We start from the raw sequence: 20,739 nt of genomic DNA, 5'->3' as shown, positions 1-20,739 counted from the left end.
AGCAGGGGAGAGAGAGCAGGGGAGAGAGAGCAGGGGAGAGAGAGCAGGGGAGAGAGAGCAGGGGAGAGAGAGCAGGGGAGAGAGAACAGGGGAGAGAGAACAGGGGAGAGAGAACAGGGGAGAGAGAACAGGGGAGAGAGAACAGGGGAGAGAGAACAGGGGAGAGAGAGCAGTGGAGAGAGAGCAGGGGAGAGAGAGCAGGGGAGAGAGAGCAGGGGAGAGAGAGTGATGTAAACATGTGTTTACCATGCCAATAAAGCCCTTTCAATTCGAGAGAGAGAGCAACAACTATCCTCTCCTCGCCAGCCTTGCTGAAAGACCAAGGAGAGAACAGGTACTGGGGAGAGATGAGTAACTGACAGGGAGAGATGAGTAACTGACAGGGAGAGAAGAGTAACTGACAGGGAGAGAAGAGTAACTGACAGGGAGAGAAGAGTAACTGACAGGGAGAGAAGAGTAACTGACAGGGAGAGATGAGTAACTGACAGGGAGAGAAGAGTAACTGACAGGGAGAGAAGAGTAACTGACAGGGAGAGAAGAGTAACTGACAGGGAGAGAAGAGTAACTGACAGGGAGAGAAGAGTAACTGACAGGGAGAGATGAGTAACTGACAGGGAGAGAAGAGTAACTGACAGGGAGAGATGAGTAAGATGAGTAACTGACAGGGAGAGAAGAGTAACTGACAGGGAGAGAAGAGTAACTGACAGGGAGAGATGAGTAACTGACAACATCAGTGAAAAATCTCTCTCCGTCTACAGTCACTTGACTGTCTACATCAAGAGGTAATCACAGGCTCCATCCCAAACGGCATCCTATTCCCTATGGGCCCTGGTCAGAAGTAGTGCACTGTGTAGGGAATAGGATGCCATTTGTGACTTACATAACAGTAAAATGGGCTTGGAAAGGATGGGAACAGTCAGAGCCAATCACAGCCACTGGTTTAGTCTACAGAACAATCTGTCCTTTCCCTGTCTGTCCAATACATATTTAGTCTATAGTACAACCTGTCCTTTCCCTGTCCAATACATATTTAGTCTATAGTACAACCTGTCCTTTCCCTATCCAATACATATTTAGTCTACATTACAACCTGTCCTTTCCCTGTCTGTCCAATACATATTTAGTCTATAGTACAACCTGTCCTTTCCCTGTCTGTCCAATACATATTTAGTCTATAGTACAACCTGTCCTTTCCCTGTCCAATACATATTTAGTCTACATTACAACCTGTCCTTTCCCTGTCTGTCCAATACATATTTAGTCTATAGTACAACCTGTCCTTTCCCTGTCCAATACATATTTAGTCTACATTACAACCTGTCCTTTCCCTGTCCAATACATATTTAGTCTACATTACAACCTGTCCTTTCCCTGTCCAATACATATTTAGTCTATAGTACAACCTGTCCTTTCCCTGTCTGTCCAATACATATTTAGTCTATAGTACAACCTGTCCTTTCAATACATATAGTATACTATAGTACAACCATAAGCTTCATGACCACTTGTCAGACGTGAGAGTAGCTCCTGAGATGGAGGCAGCGTGACGTGGGGTGAGAGACAGCGTGACGTGGGGTGAGAGACAGTGACGTGGGGTGAGAGACAGTGACGTGGGGTGAGAGACAGTGACGTGGGGTGAGAGACAGTGACGTGGGGTGAGAGACAGCGACGTGGGGTGAGAGACAGCGACGTGGGGTGAGAGACAGCGTGACGTGGGGTGAGAGACAGCGTGACGTGGGGTGAGAGACAGCGTGACGTGGGGTGAGAGACAGCGTGACGTGGGGTGAGAGACAGCGTGACGTGGGGTGAGAGACAGCGTGACGTGGGGTGAGAGACAGCGTGACGTGGGGTGAGAGAGTAACGTGACGTGGGGTGAGAGAGTAACGTGACGTGGGGTGAGAGAGTAACGTCGGGTGAGAGAGTAACGTGACGTGGGGTGAGAGAGATAACGTCGGGTGAGAGAGTAACGTCGGGTGAGAGAGTAACGTCGGGTGAGAGAGTAACGTCGGGTGAGAGAGTAACGTCGGGTGAGAGAGTAACGTCGGGTGAGAGAGTAACGTCAGGTGAGAGAGTAACGTCAGGTGAGAGAGTAACGTCAGGTGAGAGAGTAACGTCAGGTGTACATACATCTAGACTACAGCAGAACAAGTAGAGGAGCATAATTATCTTCTAGGTCCGGGAAAAAAATTGGGCCTTTTTATAAAAATGCATTTGTGTGTCATTTTACATGACTGGCGACATTAGCTGAATAATAAATAAGAGAAATGTCAGGCTACTTTGACATTGACAAATTGAGAATCTGAGATCTATAAAACATATTGAATCCATCAATATCCTAGGTGTCTGGTGTTGGAGGAGACACGCATATTGTACAATGTCAGGAGGAAATTACAGCCCTAGAAAACGTTCCAGTTCCACCCAATGATTCGCAGCTCACTGACCGGTAAAGGCCGATGTGCCCGTTATAGTTTGTAAACACAATGCTCTTCACTGACAGATTTGCCACGAGCTCCCGACTGTAGGTTTTTATATTTACACACACACACACACAGAGACACACACACACACAGAGACACACACACACACAGAGACACACACACACAGACACACACACACACAGAGACACACACACACACAGAGACACACAGAGACACACACACAGAGACACACAGAGACACACACACACACACAGAGACACACACAGAGACACAGAGACACAGAGACACACACACAGAGACACACACACACACAGAGACACACACACACACACACACACAGAGACACACACACACACAGAGACACACACACACAGACACACAGAGACACACACACACACAGAGACACACAGAGACACACACACAGAGACACACAGAGACACACACACAGAGACACACAGAGACACACACACACACACAGAGACACACACATACAGAGACACAGAGACACAGAGACACACACACACACAGACACACACACACACAGAGACACACACACACAGAGACACACACACACACACACAGAGACACACACACACAGACACACAGAGACACACACACACACAGAGACACACAGAGACACACACACAGAGACACACAGAGACACACACACAGAGACACACAGAGACACACACACAGAGACACACACATACAGAGACACAGAGACACAGAGACACACACACACACAGACACACACACACACAGAGACACACACACACAGAGACACACACACACACACACACACAGAGACACACACACACACAGAGACACACACACACACAGAGACACACACACACACACACAGAGACACACACACAGAGACACACACACACAGAGACACACACACACAGAGACACACACACACACACAGAGACACACACACACAGAGACACACACACACACAGAGACACACACACACAGAGACACACACACACAGGACACACACACACAGAGACACACACACACACACACTTGAAGTCGGAAGTTTACATACACCTTAGCCAAATACATTTAAACTCAGTTTTTCACAATTCCTGAGGAGGGGGGGGGGGGGGATTGGGGGGGGGGGTGTTATGTTCATTAACGAGGTGTCAATTAGTTGGCAGCAAAATTTACCCAAATTTTCGTCCCTACTTTTTTACGACTTCAATACACCGGTGAATTTGTACCGTTTACTTTAGTTCCTCTAAAATATGGGGCAGACGATGTACAAGAAGGGCTTCTAACTTCTAAAACGGTTCACCCGATACGGATCTAATTACCCTGACAGTCTACACTGATAGTCAGTGTTGTTTGATTTCAAATCCAAACTTTGAGTATAGAACCAGAAGAAGAAGAAAACGAGCTTTACGCTCTGTGGATATTTCTCTCTGTAGCTCACAGTGATTTATATCGAAAGCCAGAAATACCCTCTGCTGTTCCTGCCACTGATGGAACGTTGACAATCACCTTAGCATTTATTTATTGATTTTTTTTTACCTTTATTTAACCAGGCAAGTCAGTTAAGAACAAATTCTTATTTTCAATGACGGCCTAGGAACAGTGGGTTAACTGGTCTAGGAACAGTGGGTTAACTGGTCTAGGAACAGTGGGTTAACTGGTCTAGGAACAGTGGGTTAACTGCCTGTTCAGGGGCAGAACGACAGATGTTGTACCTTGTCAGCTCGGGGATTTGAACTTGCAACCTTCCGGTTACTAGCCCAACGCTCTAACCACTAGGCTACCCTGCCGCCCCCATGCTGGATGAACTCAGGTTGGGGGGGGGGGTTAAGGCCCGGTCAGGGTGACAGGCATGTTTAATGTACCAGCAGCAGCATGTAGGCCATCACCATGTCATCCCAAATGGCACTCCATTCCCTATATAGTGCACTATTTTGGACCAGGGCCCATAGGGAATGTAGTGATGCAGGCAGTAGCCAAACCAGGAAGTGGGCATGCTGGGGGATTTAAGGTTTGTGATTGTCGGTCTGATGAGCCATTCTATTTACATACCTGTCCATCCCCTCTGTTTCCAATTTTCCACCTCACAGACATCGGATAGAGAAACCAGAAAGAGAGGTCGAGATCAGAGAGAGGTAGAGATGTAAACATAGGGCTTTATTGGCATGGGAAACCTTTGAATTTAAATTGATATCAGAGCGAGAGAGCGCGAGATCAGAGTGAGAAAAGATAGATATCAGAGAGCGATTGAGCGAGATCAGAGAGTGATTGAGCGATAGAGATCGGGGAGAGACCCGAGAGAGAGAGAGACCCGAGGGAGTGATTTGGTGATAGAGATCATGTTGAACCCAGGAAGGAAAGCATGCATGGTATGTCTGTCTACCCCTCTGACAGCCAGCTAGTGACAGGCAGCAACAGGAGGGCTAGCTGCTAGGGCAGGGTGGATTCAACTCTTAATTCAACACAGCTGATTCAAATTATCAAAGCTTGATTAGTTGAATCGGTTGTGTAGTTAGGTCAAAACGTGCACCAGTTCCGAGGACCAATGAGGTTCGGAGCCTGCTGGTTTTCTGGTCTACTTGATAATTAATTGCACCCACCTGGTGTCCCAGGTCTAAATCAGTCCCTGATTAGAGGGGAATCACCCACCTGGTGTCCCCAGGTCTAAATCAGTCCCTGATTAGAGGGGAATCACCCACCTGGTGTCCCCAGGTCTAAATCAGTCCCTGATTAGAGGGGAATCACCCACCTGGTGTCCCCAGGTCTAAATCAGTCCCTGATTAGAGGGGAATCACCCACCTGGTGTCCCCAGGTCTAAATCAGTCCCTGATTAGAGGGGAATCACCCACCTGGTGTCCCCAGGTCTAAATCAGTCCCTGATTAGAGGGGAATCACCCACCTGGTGTCCCCAGGTCTAAATCAGTCCCTGTTCAGAGGGGAATCACCCACCTGGTGTCCCAGGTCTAAACCAGTCCCTGATTAGAGGGGAATCACCCACCTGGTGTCCCCAGGTCTAAATCAGTCCCTGATTAGAGGGGAATCACCCACCTGGTGTCCCCAGGTCTAAATCAGTCCCTGTTCAGAGGGGAATCACCCACCTGGTGTCCCCAGGTCTAAATCAGTCCCTGATTAGAGGGGAATCACCCACCTGGTGTCCCAGGTCTAAACCAGTCCCTGATTAGAGGGGAATCACCCACCTGGTGTCCCCAGGTCTAAACCAGTCCCTGATTAGAGGGGAATCACCCACCTGGTGTCCCCAGGTCTAAATCAGTCCCTGATTAGAGGGGAATCACCCACCTGGTGTCCCCAGGTCTAAATCAGTCCCTGATTAGAGGGGAATCACCCACCTGGTGTCCCCAGGTCTAAATCAGTCCCTGTTCAGAGGGGAATCACCCACCTGGTGTCCCAGGTCTAAACCAGTCCCTGATTAGAGGGGAATCACCCACCTGGTGTCCCCAGGTCTAAATCAGTCCCTGATTAGAGGGGAATCACCCACCTGGTGTCCCCAGGTCTAAATCAGTCCCTGTTCAGAGGGGAATCACCCACCTGGTGTCCCCAGGTCTAAATCAGTCCCTGATTAGAGGGGAATCACCCACCTGGTGTCCCAGGTCTAAACCAGTCCCTGATTAGAGGGGAATCACCCACCTGGTGTCCCCAGGTCTAAATCAGTCCCTGATTAGAGGGGAATCACCCACCTGGTGTCCCCAGGTCTAAATCAGTCCCTGATTAGAGGGGAATCACCCACCTGGTGTCCCCAGGTCTAAATCAGTCCCTGTTCAGAGGGGAATCACCCACCTGGTGTCCCCAGGTCTAAATCAGTCCCTGTTCAGAGGGGAATCACCCACCTGGTGTCCCAGGTCTAAACCAGTCCCTGATTAGAGGGGAACAATGCAAACACACACAGTGGAACTGGCTTTGAGGTCCAGAGTTGAGTTTGACGGTGCACCTACAGGCCCTCAGCCAAACACCTACAGGCCCTCAGCCAAACACCTACAGACCCTTACATACTGGACCCTCAGCCAAACACCTACAGACCCTTACATACTGGACCCTCAGCCAAACACCTACAGACCCTCAGCCAAACACCTACAGACCCTTACATACTGGACCCTCAGCCAAACACCTACAGACCCTCACATACTGGACCCTCTAGTCATGATGACCGTCTGCCTCGCACCCTGTTGTTAAACAAGAAGTAATGACACAATGCAGGACATCACTTAGCTTATAGTGAATATCCACAATGATCCTTCTCCTCATTAAAAAAAAAAGAAGCCCCCATGGATTTCATCATCAAGCATCGTGCTGGAGTGAAATATGTAAATAAAGTGTGATTATGGTCCACAACGGAGGAACAATGGAGCACAGACAGGCCTAACCAACAACAGTCAAAACGAGCATGTACAGTCCATCTCTGTCTGGAGAAGCCTACTACTATTTATTACTATTTATTACTATTTATTACCTGATAAAAGCAGAGGACAAGCACAGAGACGATCACTGACTCGGTCTGTGATACATCGAAATGGTGAGCAGACTAATTACACAACCGGTATAATTCATGTGAGTCAACCTGAATCTAGGTCAGTGGAGGAGATGTAGTGTTCTGATATTCACACACACACACACACACACACACACACACACGTGCAAATGGATAACAAAAATACAACAATCTAATACTGAGCAAATCCCCTCTATCATTCCTGGGAGTCAATAAAACTTGTGTCAGTAAGAGCCGATATTCATTCACACACACACACACGACTGAACAATAACAATTCCACTAAGATGACAGATCCTCTGATGATCAATAAGAGACGTGGTTCTTTGGATCTTCGTTTCAATAGGACAACATTGGTGTGGTGGCCAGGGAGGGGGACCGACAGAATGGAAACGAGGTCAGATGTATTCCCACATTTATAGAGGAATTATTCCCTGGCATGAAAGTGTATTTCAGTTCACCAGATTTCAGTTAAAAACACTCTTACTGCTACTATAACACTTGGAATATGTTTAAGATCGATAGAAAACACGGTATTCCATGAGTATCCAACACATCTACAGCAGTAGTAGGGGGATATTTCCGATTTATTTCAAACACAATCATTAAACTTTTATTACTTCATAACATTTCAGCTTTTTTTTTTTACAAAGCAGATGCGAGATTAATTAAAGATGAATTGATGCAGATACACCAGCGATTTTAATGTCATGTTTTATGGCATTATGTTGTTGCAATTTCACGTGTTAAAACAGTTTCCTAATCAAGGAAAGAACGGAGTTGATTAAAGTACTGTGTTTACCTTCATAGCAGAGTATGCCGATGTTGTTGTTCATTTTGTCCAGGTACTGATAATTCAACAGATCCATTTTTGTAACAAGCATTTAACAGTTTAGCAAAAAAAAAGACAAAAAAAAGACCAGCTTTATTTTGCTTCCAACCCGAGTCGAGAGGAAAATGACGCGCCGCAGTCGGTTTAATTTACGTGGACGAGTCGGTCGACACAGAGCAGTTAAAAGGCCCAGCCTTCAGCTCAAGTTTTCTACGCGCAAAAATAATATCATCGAATCAAGGTAAAACGCTTTAAAAAAAAATAGTTCCCGACAAATTAAAATGGCGTTTGTATAATACTTGTAAAGAATGTATAAATGTATGTTCAGACAAAAAAAGGTAGTGCCAGTTCTTCCTAACCTTACAGCCAGCTGTAAAGTCGACTGTACTGACACGCAGGCTCAGCTTGGTATGACTCGAATGAACCCGTTTCCTCAGAGCAGGCTGCGACCACTAGGCATGCTTGCTAAATCCCGGGAGCTCCTCAGATGTCAGGGAGTTTTTTCTTCACAAGATCAACCGTCCAAATGCAGGACCAGTGAGGGGTGAGAGGGAAGATACAGGGCTGGATTACCAACACATGGGTACTCCAGGGTACTCCAGGGGCCCCCAACCCACCAAAACATTTGCATATGATAGCAAAAAAGTGTAGAATTGGGCCTCCCGAGTAGCACAGCGGTCTAAGGCACCGCACCGCAGTGGTAGAGGTGTCACTACAGACCCGGGTTCAATCCCGGGCTGTATCAAAACCGTCTGTGACCGGGAGTCCCATAGGGTGGCGCACAATTGGCCCAGTGTTGTCCCGGAGCGATGAGACAAGATCGTAATTGGGGAAAAGGGAGTAACATTTTCTTACAAAAGTGTAGAATTGGAGGGAAATGAGCTTTAAAACTGTAAAATTATCTCAGCCTCATGTCAAAATGTGAACAAAATCATGATGAGCAATAAAAACTGCTCATTTTCCACCCTGCCTCATGGCAAAAAGTGAAGAATTGCAGGAAATCATCTTTAAATGGCATTTTCTTAGCATCATGACAGAATGTGTAGAATCTCATTAAAACATATTTTTCTCTACACCATGGCATAATGTGTTGAAATTCTGGGAGTTAGCAGATGTTTTTTATTTGTGTGTGTAGAGGAGGGGGGTCTGTGACCCAAATGCAGTATTCCGGCCCTGAAGAGGAGGTGGGAGCCAGTGAGTGTGGGGAGAGAGCAAGCAAAAACAAGGCGGGGCTAGTAGCCCATGTCAAATTTGGCAAACAGGAAACAGTGCGGTTTTGGCCAAAACGACATACAAAGAGAGCTCTATTCAGAATGCATTCAACCTGGTTCCTGCTTCCAAACAGATGGACGTTCACTGTGACCTTACGGAACCATTGTTTTCTTCAAGACAAAACAGTTTGTCTATAAGTCTGTAATCTGTAGTATTCTGTATTGTATAGAACCGTTCCTCAAAATCCACTACTCAGATCTTCAAATACAACATTATATTTCTTCATTTTGATAGTAGAAAAAATGCAAATGTCCTGATAATTGACCAAATATCTTACCGAATCTTATTAGACCTTATTTTCAAAGTAAATTCATGTAGAAATCAGTTGCAGAGCTTCCACAGTTATTCCAGGACAATGTACAGTGATGTTCTACTGCCCTCTAGTGGCACAGAAAACCACTACAGGACAGACAGCTTCACGGCCAACATGTCAACAAAAACAGACATTTCATTCCCAGCTACCCGTCACAGTTCTTGACAGCTAATTCACAGTAGAAACACAGGGTCAAGAAAACCACAGCAGACATTTTCTACAATTGCATCTCTTCTTTTCACAAGCATATACATAGGCATATGACATGAGCCGTTTAGTAAACATAATTTACTAAACAGTAGCATTACCACCCTGCATCCCACTGCTGGCTTGCTTCTGAGGCTAAGTAGGGTTGGGTCCCAGGACAGTGAATGCCCCAGGACAGTGAATAGGGACAAATATCCCAATACCCCAGGACAGTGAATAGGGACAAATATCCCAATGCCCCAGGACAGTGAATAGGGACAAATATCCCAATACCCCAGGACAGTGAATAGGGACAAATATCCCAATGCCCCAGAACAGTGAATAGGGACAAATATCCCAATACCCCAGGACAGTGAATAGGGACAAATATCCCAATGCCCCAGGACAGTGAATAGGGACAAATATCCCAATACCCCAGGACAGTGAATAGGGACAAATATCCCAATGCCCCAGGGCAGTGAATAGAGACAAATGTCATAAGGTGAAAGCACCAATTTGTAAGTCGCTCTGGATAAGAGCGTCTGCTAAATGACTTAAATGTAAATGTAAATGCCCCAGGACAGTGAATAGGGACAAATATCCCAATACCCCAGGACTGTGAATAGAGACAAATATCCCAATACCCCAGGACTGTGATTAGAGACAAATATCCCAATACCACAGGACAGTGAATAGGGACAAATATCCCAATGCCCCAGGGCAGTGAATAGGGACAAATAACCCAATACCCCAGGACAGTGAATAGGGACAAATATCCCAATACCCCAGGACAGTGAATAGGGACAAATATCCCAATGCCCCAGGGCAGTGATTAGAGACAAATATCCCAATGCCCCAGGGCAGTGAATAGAGACAAATATCCCAATGCCCCAGGACAGTGAATAGGGACAAATATCCCAATACCCCAGGACAGTGAATAGGGACAAATATCCCAATGCCCCAGGGCAGTGATTAGAGACAAATATCCCAATGCCCCAGGGCAGTGAATAGAGACAAATATCCCAATGCCCCAGGACAGTGAATAGGGACAAATATCCCAATGCCCCAGGACAGTGAATAGAGACAAATATCCCAATACCACAGGACAGTGAATAGGGACAAATATCCCAATACCCCAGGACAGTGAATAGGGACAAATATCCCAATGCCCCAGGACAGTGAATAGAGACAAATATCCCAATGCCCCAGGACAGTGAATAGAGACAAATATCCCAATACCCCAGGACAGTGAATAGAGACAAATATCCCAATACCCCAGGGCAGTGAATAGGGACAAATATCCCAATGCCCCAGGACAGTGAATAGAGACAAATATCCCAATACCCCAGGACAGTGAATAGAGACAAATATCCCAATACCCCAGGACAGTGAATAGGGACAAATATCCCAATACCCCAGGACAGTGATTAGGGACAAATATCCCAATACCCTCTGAAGGGTGATGTCTTTCCAATGGGACGTTAAACAGGGGCCTGGACAGATCCCATGGCACTCATTGTAAGAGTAGGGGTGTTGACCCCTGTGTCCAGGTTAAATTACCAATCTGGCCCTCATACCATCATGGCCACCTAATTATCCCCAGCTTCCAATTGGCTATTTCACCCCCCCCCTCCTCCTCTCTCCTGTAACTATTCCCAATTTATCTGTTAAAAAAAACACTGAAGTGAATTCCTTGACTGGGACCTGAACCCTGATCTAGCGACTGACAAACCAAGACTGACAGTTTAGTTGGGTTAAAGTTGCTACACTGTGTTTGAGCCTTATGGAGCTAATCTGATAGTGGTAGATGTCTCCATTATGACTCTAATCTGATAGTGGTAGTGGGGTTCTGATAGTGGTAGTAGATGTCTAGTCTCCATTGTGGCTCTAATCTGGTAGTGGGGTGGTAGATGCCTAGTCTCCATTATGGCTCTAATCTGATAGTGGTAGTGGTGTGGTAGATGTCTAGTCTCAATTATGGCTCTAATCTGATAGTGGTAGTGGGGTGGTAGATGCCTAGTCTCCATTATGGCTCTAATTTGATAGTGGTAGTGGGGTGGTAGATGTCTAGTCTCCTTTAGGGCTCTAATGTGATAGTGGTAGTGGGGTGGTAGATGTCTAGTCTCCTTTAGGGCTCTAATGTGATAGTGGTAGTGGGGTGGTAGATGTCTAATCTCCTTTATGGCTCTAATCTGATAGTGGTAGATGTCTAGCCTCCTTTAGGGCTCTAATTTGATAGTGGTAGTAGATGTCTCCACAACTGAGCAAGAGGACAAGTACATTAGTGTGTCTAGTTTGAGAAACAGACGCCTCACAAGTCCTCAACTGGCAGCTTCATTAAATAGTACCCGCAAAACACTAGTCTCAACGTCAACACTGAATAGGCAACTCCGGGATGCTGGCCTTCTAGGCAGAATTGCAAAGAAAAAGCCACATCTCAGACTGGCCAATAAAAAGAAAAGATTAAGATGGGCAAAAGAACACAGACACTGGCCAGAGGAACATTGCCTCGAAGGCCAGCATCCCATAGGCAGAAACTCTAAGGTCTATTCAATGCTGGTCTGACCAATCGGAATCCACGCTTCAACATTGTTTTGATCACTCAGACTGGGACATGTTCCGGGTAGTTCCGGGTAGCTCCGGGTTGCCTTTGAGAATAACATTGACGAATACACGAATACGGTGACTGAGTTCACCAGGAAGTAGGAGATGTTGTACCCACTGTGACTATTAAAACCTACCCTAACATGGAAAACCGTGGATAGATGGCAGCATTCGCGCAAAACTGAAAGTGTGAACCATCACATTTAACCATGGCGAGGTGACTGGGAATATGGCCGAATACCAACAGTGTAGTTATTCCCTCCGTAAAGGCTATCAAACAGGCAAAACATCAGTTTAGAGACAAAGTGGAGTGGCAATTCAACGGCTCAGACATGAGACGTATGTGGGCAGGTTCTACAGACAATCACGGACTACAGGGAAAACCAGCCACATCGCGGACACAGAAGTCTTGCTTCCGGACAAGCTAAACACCTTCTTCGCATGCATTGAGGAAAACACAGTGCCACCGAAGCAGCCCGCTAACAAGGACTGTGGGCTCTCGTTCTCCCTGGCAGATGTAAGACATTGAAGCGTGTTAACCCTCGCTAGGCTGCCGGGCCAGACAGCATCCCAAGCCGCGTCCTCAGAGCATGCACAGACCAGCTGGCTGGAGTGTTTATGGACATATTCAATCTCTCCCTGTCCCAGTCTGCTGTCCCCACATGCTTCAAGATGACCACCATTGGTCCTGTACCCAAGAAAGCAAAGGTAACTGAACTAAATGACTATCGCCACGTAGCACTCACTTAAGGTCATCATGAAGTGCTTTGCGAGGCTAGTTAAGGATCATATCACCTCTACCTTTCCTGACACCCTAGACCCACTTCAATTTGCTTACCGCCCCAATAGATCCACAGACGAAGTGGATAGGTGCGTGCTCCCTCTGCTGTTTCCTGGGTCAATTGTGCAGCTAACAGCATGAGGTCAGTGTGAGGGTAGTTTAACTAGCAGCATGAGGTCAGTGTGAGGGTAGTTTAACTAGCAGCATGAGGTCAGTGTGAGGGTAGTTTAACTAGCAGCATGAGGTCAGTGTGAGGGTAGTTTAACTAGCAGCATGAGGTCAGTGTCAGGGTATTACAGAACTAATGTAACTCATGCTGCCAGGCTGTAGACCCTGGTATTACTACGTTGCCATGGCAGCCAAATCCAAGCCCCCACTCATTCCAACCTTCCCTGTGATCAGCATGGTTGTCTCCACCCCCTCCTTGTCTAGGCTTAAGGCTGCTGTTGTGGGCACACCAACACAGTCAGTGGGGGTAGCTGGGGCCCGTTTCTTTTGAAACCTATGAAACCTGGGCTGCCCGCCCACCCACACACACACACACACACACACACACACACCTTCTGTTGTTGTTGAGACACACCTCTTCCTTGGAAATGTCCTGACCTGCTCTAGTATAAAACCCTTCTAAACCTGTAGTCACTACCAGTACTTGACTTGGGCAGAAGCTCACCGGAGTACCGACACATCAAAATGTTCTACTGCTTGGAGTTCTTGTTCCTCTTAATAGAATATTAGCTCAAAACGTCTTAAAGATATAGTTCCTGTGCCTAAATGAAAATGGTACCATCACCCAAAATGAAAACCGTAAATATTTCTGGCCGTGTCATGTTCTGGCCGTGTCATGTTCAGGCCGTGTCATGTTCTGGCCGTGTCATGTTCTGGCCGTGTCATATTCTGTCCGTGTCATATTCTGTCCGTGTCATGTTCTGGCCGTGTCATATTCTTCTGGCCGTGTCATATTCTGGCCGTGTCATATTCTGGCCGTGTCATATTCTGTCCGTGTCATGTTCTGTCCGTGTCATGTTCTGGCCGTGTCATATTCTTCTGGCCGTGTCATATTCTGTCCGTGTCATGTTCTGTCCGTGTCATGTTCTGTCCGTGTCATGTTCTGTCCATGTCATATTCTTCTGGCCGTGTCATATTCTTCTGTCCGTGTCATGTTCTGTCCGTGTCATGTTCTGTCCGTGTCATATTCTTCTGGCCATGTCATGTTCTGGCCATGTCATGTTCTTCTGGCCATGTCATATTCTGTCCGTGTCATATTCTTCTGGCCATGTCATGTTCTGGCCATGTCATATTCTGTCCGTGTCATGTTCTGTCCGTGTCATGTTCTGTCCGTGTCATGTTCTGTCCGTGTCATGTTCTGTCCGTGTCATGTTCTGTCCGTGTCATGTTCTGTCCGTGTCATGTTCTTCTGGCCATGTCATGTTCTGGCCATGTCATATTCTGTCCGTGTCATGTTCTGTCCGTGTCATGTTCTGTCCGTGTCATGTTCTGTCCGTGTCATATTCTTCTGGTCCGTGTCATATTCTTCTGGCCGTGTCATATTCTGGCCACGTCATGTTCTTCTGGCCATGTCATGTTCTTCTGGCCGTGTCATGTTCTTCTGGCCGTGTCATGTTCTTCTGGCCGTGTCATGTTCTGGCCGTGTCATGTTCTTCTGGCCGTGTCATGTTCTTCTGGCCGTGTCATGTTCTGGCCGTGTCATGTTCTTCTGTCCGTGTCATGTTCTGTCCGTGTCATGTTCTTCTGGCCGTGTCATGTTCTGGCCGTGTCATGTTCTTCTGGCCGTGTCATGTTCTGGCCGTGTCATGTTCTTCTGGCCGTGTCATGTTCTTCTGGCCGTGTCATGTTCTTCTGGCCGTGTCATGTTCTGGCCATGTCTTGTTCTTCTGGCCGTGTCATGTTCTGGCCGTGTCATATTCTTCTGGCCATGTCATGTTCTTCTGGCCGTGTCATGTTCTGGCCATGTCATGTTCTTCTGGCCGTGTCATGTTCTGGCCATGTCATGTTCTGGCCGTGTCATGTTCTTCTGGCCGTGTCATGTTCTGGCCATGTCATGTTCTGGCCATGTCATGTTCTTCTGGCCGTGTCATGTTCTTCTGGCCGTGTCATGTTCTGGCCGTGTCATGTTCTGGCCGTGTCATGTTCTTCTGGCCGTGTCATGTTCTGGCCGTGTCATGTTCTGGCCGTGTCATGTTCTGGCCGTGTCATGTTCTTCTGGCCGTGTCATGTTCTTCTGGCCGTGTCATGTTCTTCTGGCCGTGTCATGTTCTTCTGGCCATGTCATGTTCTTCTGGCCGTGTCATGTTCTTCTGGCCGTGTCATGTTCTTCTGGCCGTGTCATGTTCTGGCCATGTCATGTTCTGGCCATGTCATGTTCTGGCCGTGTCATATTCTTCTGGCCATGACATGTTCTTCTGGCCATGTCATGTTCTTCTGGCCGTGTCATGTTCTTCTGGCCGTGTCATGTTCTTCTGGCCGTGTCATGTTCTGGCCATGTCATGTTCTTCTGGCCGTGTCATGTTCTGGCCATGTCATGTTCTGGCCGTGTCATGTTCTTCTGGCCATGTCATGTTCTTCTGGCCATGTCATGTTCTTCTGGCCGTGTCATGTTCTTCTGGCCGTGTCATGTTCTTCTGGCCGTGTCATGTTCTTCTGGCCGTGTCATGTTCTGGCCATGTCATGTTCTGGCCATGTCATGTTCTGGCCATGTCATGTTCTGGCCATGTCATGTTCTGGCCATGTCATGTTCTGGCCATGTCATATTCTTCTGGCCGTGTCATATTCTTCTGGCCATGTCATGTTCTTCTGGCCATGTCATGTTATTCTGGCCGTGTTGTCATATTCTGGCCGTGTTGTCATATTCTGGCCGTGTTGTCATATTCTGGCCGTGTTGTCATATTCTGGCCGTGTTGTCATATTCTGGCCGTGTTGTCATATTCTGGCCGTGTCATGTTCTTCTGGCCATGTCATGTTCTTCTGGCCATGTCATGTTCTTCTGGCCGTGTCATGTTCTGGCCATGTCATGTTCGGTCCATGTCATATTCTTCTGGCCATGTCATATTCTTCTGGCCATGTTCTGGCCATGTCATAGTCTGGATGGGATCAGTGTTCTACATCTGGCCTGATGGAGAGTTCTACATTCTGCACAGTGTGTGAAACACGAGACAATGGACTCTTCAGATAGCACTTGTCTTTAGTCTGGAATTTGGTTGGGGAGGGGGAGAGGGAAGGAGAGTGAAATATTCAGTGTTAGTTTGGACTAGGGGAGGTGGGAGGAGTTGTGGAGGTGAGGGTAGTGGTCTTCAGTGTTAGTTTGGACTAGGGGAGGTGGGAGGAGTTGTGGAGGTGAGGGTAGTGGTCTTCAGTGTTAGTTTGGACTAGGGGAGGTGGGAGGAGTTGTGGAGGTGAGGGTAGTGGTCTTCAGTGTTAGTTTGGACTAGGGGAGGTGGGAGGAGTTGTGGAGGCAGCAGGGTAGCCTAGTGGTTAGAGCGTTGGACTAGTAACCGAAAGGTTGCAAGTTCGAATCCCCGAGCCGACAAGGTACAAATCTGTCGTTCTGCCCCTGAACAGGCAGTTAACCCACTGTTCCTAGGCCGTCATTGAAAATAAGAATTTGTTCTTAACTGACTTGCCTAGTAAAATAAAGATAAAATAAATTTTAAAAAATAAAAAATTGTTTGGACTAAGGGAGTTGGGAGGAGTTGTGAAGGTGTGGGGTCTTTGGTGTGAATAGACCACACCCACTCTCTAAATCCCTTTAGGTTGTGAGAGAGAAGTTAAAGCAGGATCTGTCATTTCACTGATGAGAGGTTCAGATGAAAACCGTGGAATCGAGTCTGAAACACCAACTAATCATTTTTGGTGTCTGTGATCTGGGCCTGTATTCACAAAGAGTCTGAGACGATCTAGGGCCAGTTTGACCTTTTTGATCATAACGAACAAGGTTATATGAACGGGGGGGGGGGGGGGTTATGAATACAGGCCCTGTTTTGGTCTCTCTATGGGCCCCTTTTGCCTGTGTTTGGTTCAGAATGCCTCAGCGGCCTGAGTTAAAGGTTAACAAACAGGCTGCTGACTTTGGCTCTCTAATTCACTTCCTGGTTTCTTACTTTCCTTAGTTAATTTCTCAGGGCAATATGTGTTGTAGGAAAAAAATGGCAAGATTAGAAGAAAAGAAAAAAATGACACCCATTTTTCAGGGGGAAAATGTTTTATTTCCTTCATAAATCTACAGGCTGTTGCTCTCACCATTCATTGTCTTGTGAGACAGCAGGGAGTGTATGGAGCCATAGATCCATAGGCTGCGTTTCAAAACGGCACCACATTACCTGGTCAAAACACCTATTACCTATACCTGGTCAAAACACACCCAGTTACCTGGTCAAAACACCTATTACCTATACCCATTACCTGGTCAAAACACACCCTATTACCTACACCCATTACCTGGGTCAAAACACACCCTATTACCTACACCCATTACCTGGTCAGAACACCTATTACCTACACCCATTACCTGGGTCAAAACACACCCTATTACCTACACCCATTACCTGGGTCAAAACACCTATTACCTACACCCATTACCTGGTCAAAACACCTGGGTCAAAACACCTATTACCTATACCCTATTACCTATACCCATTACCTGGGTCAAAACACCTATTACCTATACCTGGTCAAAACACCTATTACCTACACCCATTACCTGGTCAAAACACCTATTACCTATACCCTATTACCTACACCCATTACCTGGGTCAAAACACATTACCTACACCCATTACCTGGTCAAAACACCTATTACCTATACCCTATTACCTATACCCATTACCTGGTCAAAACACCTATTACCTACACCCATTACCTGGTCAAAACACCTATTACCTACACTCATTACCGGGTCAAAAGACCTATTACCTACACCCATTACCTGGTCAAAACACCTATTACCTATACCCTATTACCTATACCCATTACCTGGGTCAAAACACCTATTACCTGGTCAAAACACCTATTACCTATACCTGGTCAAAACACCTATTACCTATACCTATTACCTGGTCAAAACACCTATTACCTATACCCTATTACCTATACCCATTACCTGGGTCAAAACACCTATTACCTGGTCAAAACACCTATTACCTATACCTGGTCAAAACACCTATTACCTATACCTGGTCAAAACACCTATTACCTATACCTATTACCTGGGTCAAAACACCTATTACCTATACCCATTACCTGGTCAAACGTAGTGCCAGTTGGGACTCATATTAGTATATTGTGTATGTATGGAGTCCCTTGGGTGAGAAAGATACTCAGTAAATAAGGTAGAACCCCCAATATGGGGTGATGTAGTTAGCTAACAAGTTTGTGTGGCCTACCACTTCGCAGATAAACAGTTGTTGCTCCTAGACGTTTCTACTTAACAATAACAGCACTTCCAGTTGACCGGGGTCAGCTCTAACGAGGTTAGGACGAGTCAGTTCATCAAATCTCTAAGACAGGGCCATGTTGAAAGTCACTGAGCTCTTCAGTACGGGCCATTCTACTGACAGTGTTTGTCTATGGAGATTGCATGGGCGTGTGCTCCATTTTATACACCTGTCAGAAACGGGTGTAGCAGAATTCACTTATTTGTATTGTATAATGTAGTGTATTTTGTTAGAAACCAGTTCAGTCAGAGCATATTGTAAATAGCATCGTTTGGATTGTGTGCACGGCTCGAGCCGAGGGTTTACCAGAATACAGAGCCTTGAGAAAGCATACATACCCATTGAATTAGTCCACATGCTGTTGTGTTACAGCCTGAATTCAAAATGGATTACATTTATTGTTTTACCCCCCCCCCCACACACAACCCCATAACAACAAAGTGAAAACCATTTTTTTTCTTTTTTTCAATGTTTGCTAATTTATCTGCTAATACAGAAATCTAATTTACATAAATATTCACACCCCTGAATAAATACATGTCAGAATCACCTTTGGCAGCGATTAGAGCTGAGAGTCTTTCTGGGTAAATCTGTTAAGAGCTTTCCACACCCGAATTGTACAATATTTGATATATTTTCACATTATTCATTAAAAAAAAATGACTCAAGCTCTGTCAAGTTGGTTGTTGAACATTGCTAGACAGCCATTTCAGGTCTTGCCATTGATTTTCCAGCAGATATCAGGAACATTCAATATCGTCACGGTAATGAACTCCAGTGTAGATTTGGCCATGTGTTTTAGGTTATTGTCCTGCTGGAAGGTGAATCTGTTTACAATAAATCCTAAATGGAAAAGGTATTAACCCATCTACCAATAGGGGCCCTTCTTTGCGAGGCATTGGAAAACCTCTATGGTCTATGTGCTTGATATTCACTGCTCAACTGATAATTGTATGTGTGGGGTACAATGATGAGGTAGTCAATCAAAAAAAAATACAACTGGTGTAGGCTTTACCGTGAAATGCTTGTTTACGAGCTCTTTCCAAGAATGTAGAGATAAAACATATACACGAGTGAAGCTATATACAGGAAGTACCAGTACCAGATCAATGTGGAGCTATGTACAGGAAGTACCAGATCAATGTGAGCTATATACAGGAAGTTTCTCCTATCTATGTGGAGCTATGTACAGGAAGTACCAGATTAATGTGGAGCTATATACAGGAAGTACCAGTTCAACGTGGAGCTATATACAGGAAGTACCAGATCAATGTGGAGCTATATACAGGAAGTACCAGTTCAACGTGGAGCTATATACAGGAAGTACCAGTTCAATGTGGAGCTATATACAGGAAGTACCAGTTCAATGTGGAGCTATATACAGGAAGTACCAGTTCAATGTGGAGCTATATACAGGAAGTACCAGTTCAATGTGGAGCTATATACAGGAAGTACCAGATCAATGTGGAGCTATATACAGGAAGTACCAGATCAATGTGGAGCTATATACAGGAAGTACCAGATCAATGTGGAGCTATATACAGGAAGTACCAGATCAATTGGAGCTATATACAGGAAGTACCAGATCAATGTGGAGCTATGAGGTATTTGAGGAAGATACAGTGTATTCAGAAAGTACTCAGACCCCTTGACTTGATCCACATTTTGTTACATTACAGCCTTATTCTAAAATATATATATATATTTTTTATACCCTCAATCTACACACAATAACCCATAATGACAAAGCAAAAATGGGTTTAGACATTTTAACCAATGTATTAAAATTAAAAACAGAAATACCTTATTTACAATAATATTCAGACTATGAGACTCGAAATTGAGCTCAGATGCATCATGTTTCCATTGATCATCCTTGAGATCTTTCTAGAACTTGGAGTCCACCTGTGGTAAATTCAATTGATTGGACATGATTTAGAAAGGCACACACCTGTCTATATAAGGTCCCGCAGTTGAAGGAATTGTCCGTAGAGCTCCGAGACAGGATTGTGTCGAGGCACAGATCTGGGGAAGGGCACCAAACAAATTATGCAGTATTGAAGTTCACCTAAGAACACAGTGGCCTCAAGATTTCTTTGGAACTGCAGTTGGGAGAAAAGGCTCTTGGTCAGGGAGGTGACCAAGAACCCGATGGTCACTCTGACAGAGCTCCAGAGTTCCTCTGTGGAGATGGGAGAACCTTCCATAAAGACAACAATCTCTGCAGCCCTCCACCAACCAGGCCTTTATGGTAGAGTGGCCAGACTGAAGGAAGCCACTCCTCAGTAAAAAAAAGCACATGACAGCCTGCTTGGAGTTTGCAAAAAGACACCTAAAGGACTCTCAGACCATGAGAAATAAG

The 20,739-nt window shown here is 45.9% G+C and overlaps 1 protein-coding gene across 2 annotated transcripts in view; it reads right to left on the bottom strand.

The window, feature by feature from the left end:
- The window catches only part of vgll4b (vestigial-like family member 4b), a 127,068-nt gene that overhangs the window by 63,599 nt on the left and 42,730 nt on the right, over window positions 1-20,739 (bottom strand). The window contains exon 1 of one of the 2 annotated variants that reach the window (XM_065004471.1): window positions 7,742-8,290. The exons of the other annotated variant lie outside the window; for it this stretch is intronic. Coding sequence (XP_064860543.1) covers window positions 7,742-7,823 — 82 coding nt within the window. The 5' untranslated portion in view covers window positions 7,824-8,290. Of the gene's footprint in view, window positions 1-7,741; window positions 8,291-20,739 lie in introns of those variants that run through there. 2 annotated transcript variants of the gene reach the window in all.

This window comes from Oncorhynchus nerka, linkage group LG2, assembly GCF_034236695.1.
Source record: "Oncorhynchus nerka isolate Pitt River linkage group LG2, Oner_Uvic_2.0, whole genome shotgun sequence".
Taxonomy (NCBI): Eukaryota; Metazoa; Chordata; class Actinopteri; order Salmoniformes; family Salmonidae; genus Oncorhynchus; species Oncorhynchus nerka.
Note: the sequence above shows the minus strand (reverse complement) of the source record. Positions and strands in the feature narration are given on the sequence as shown.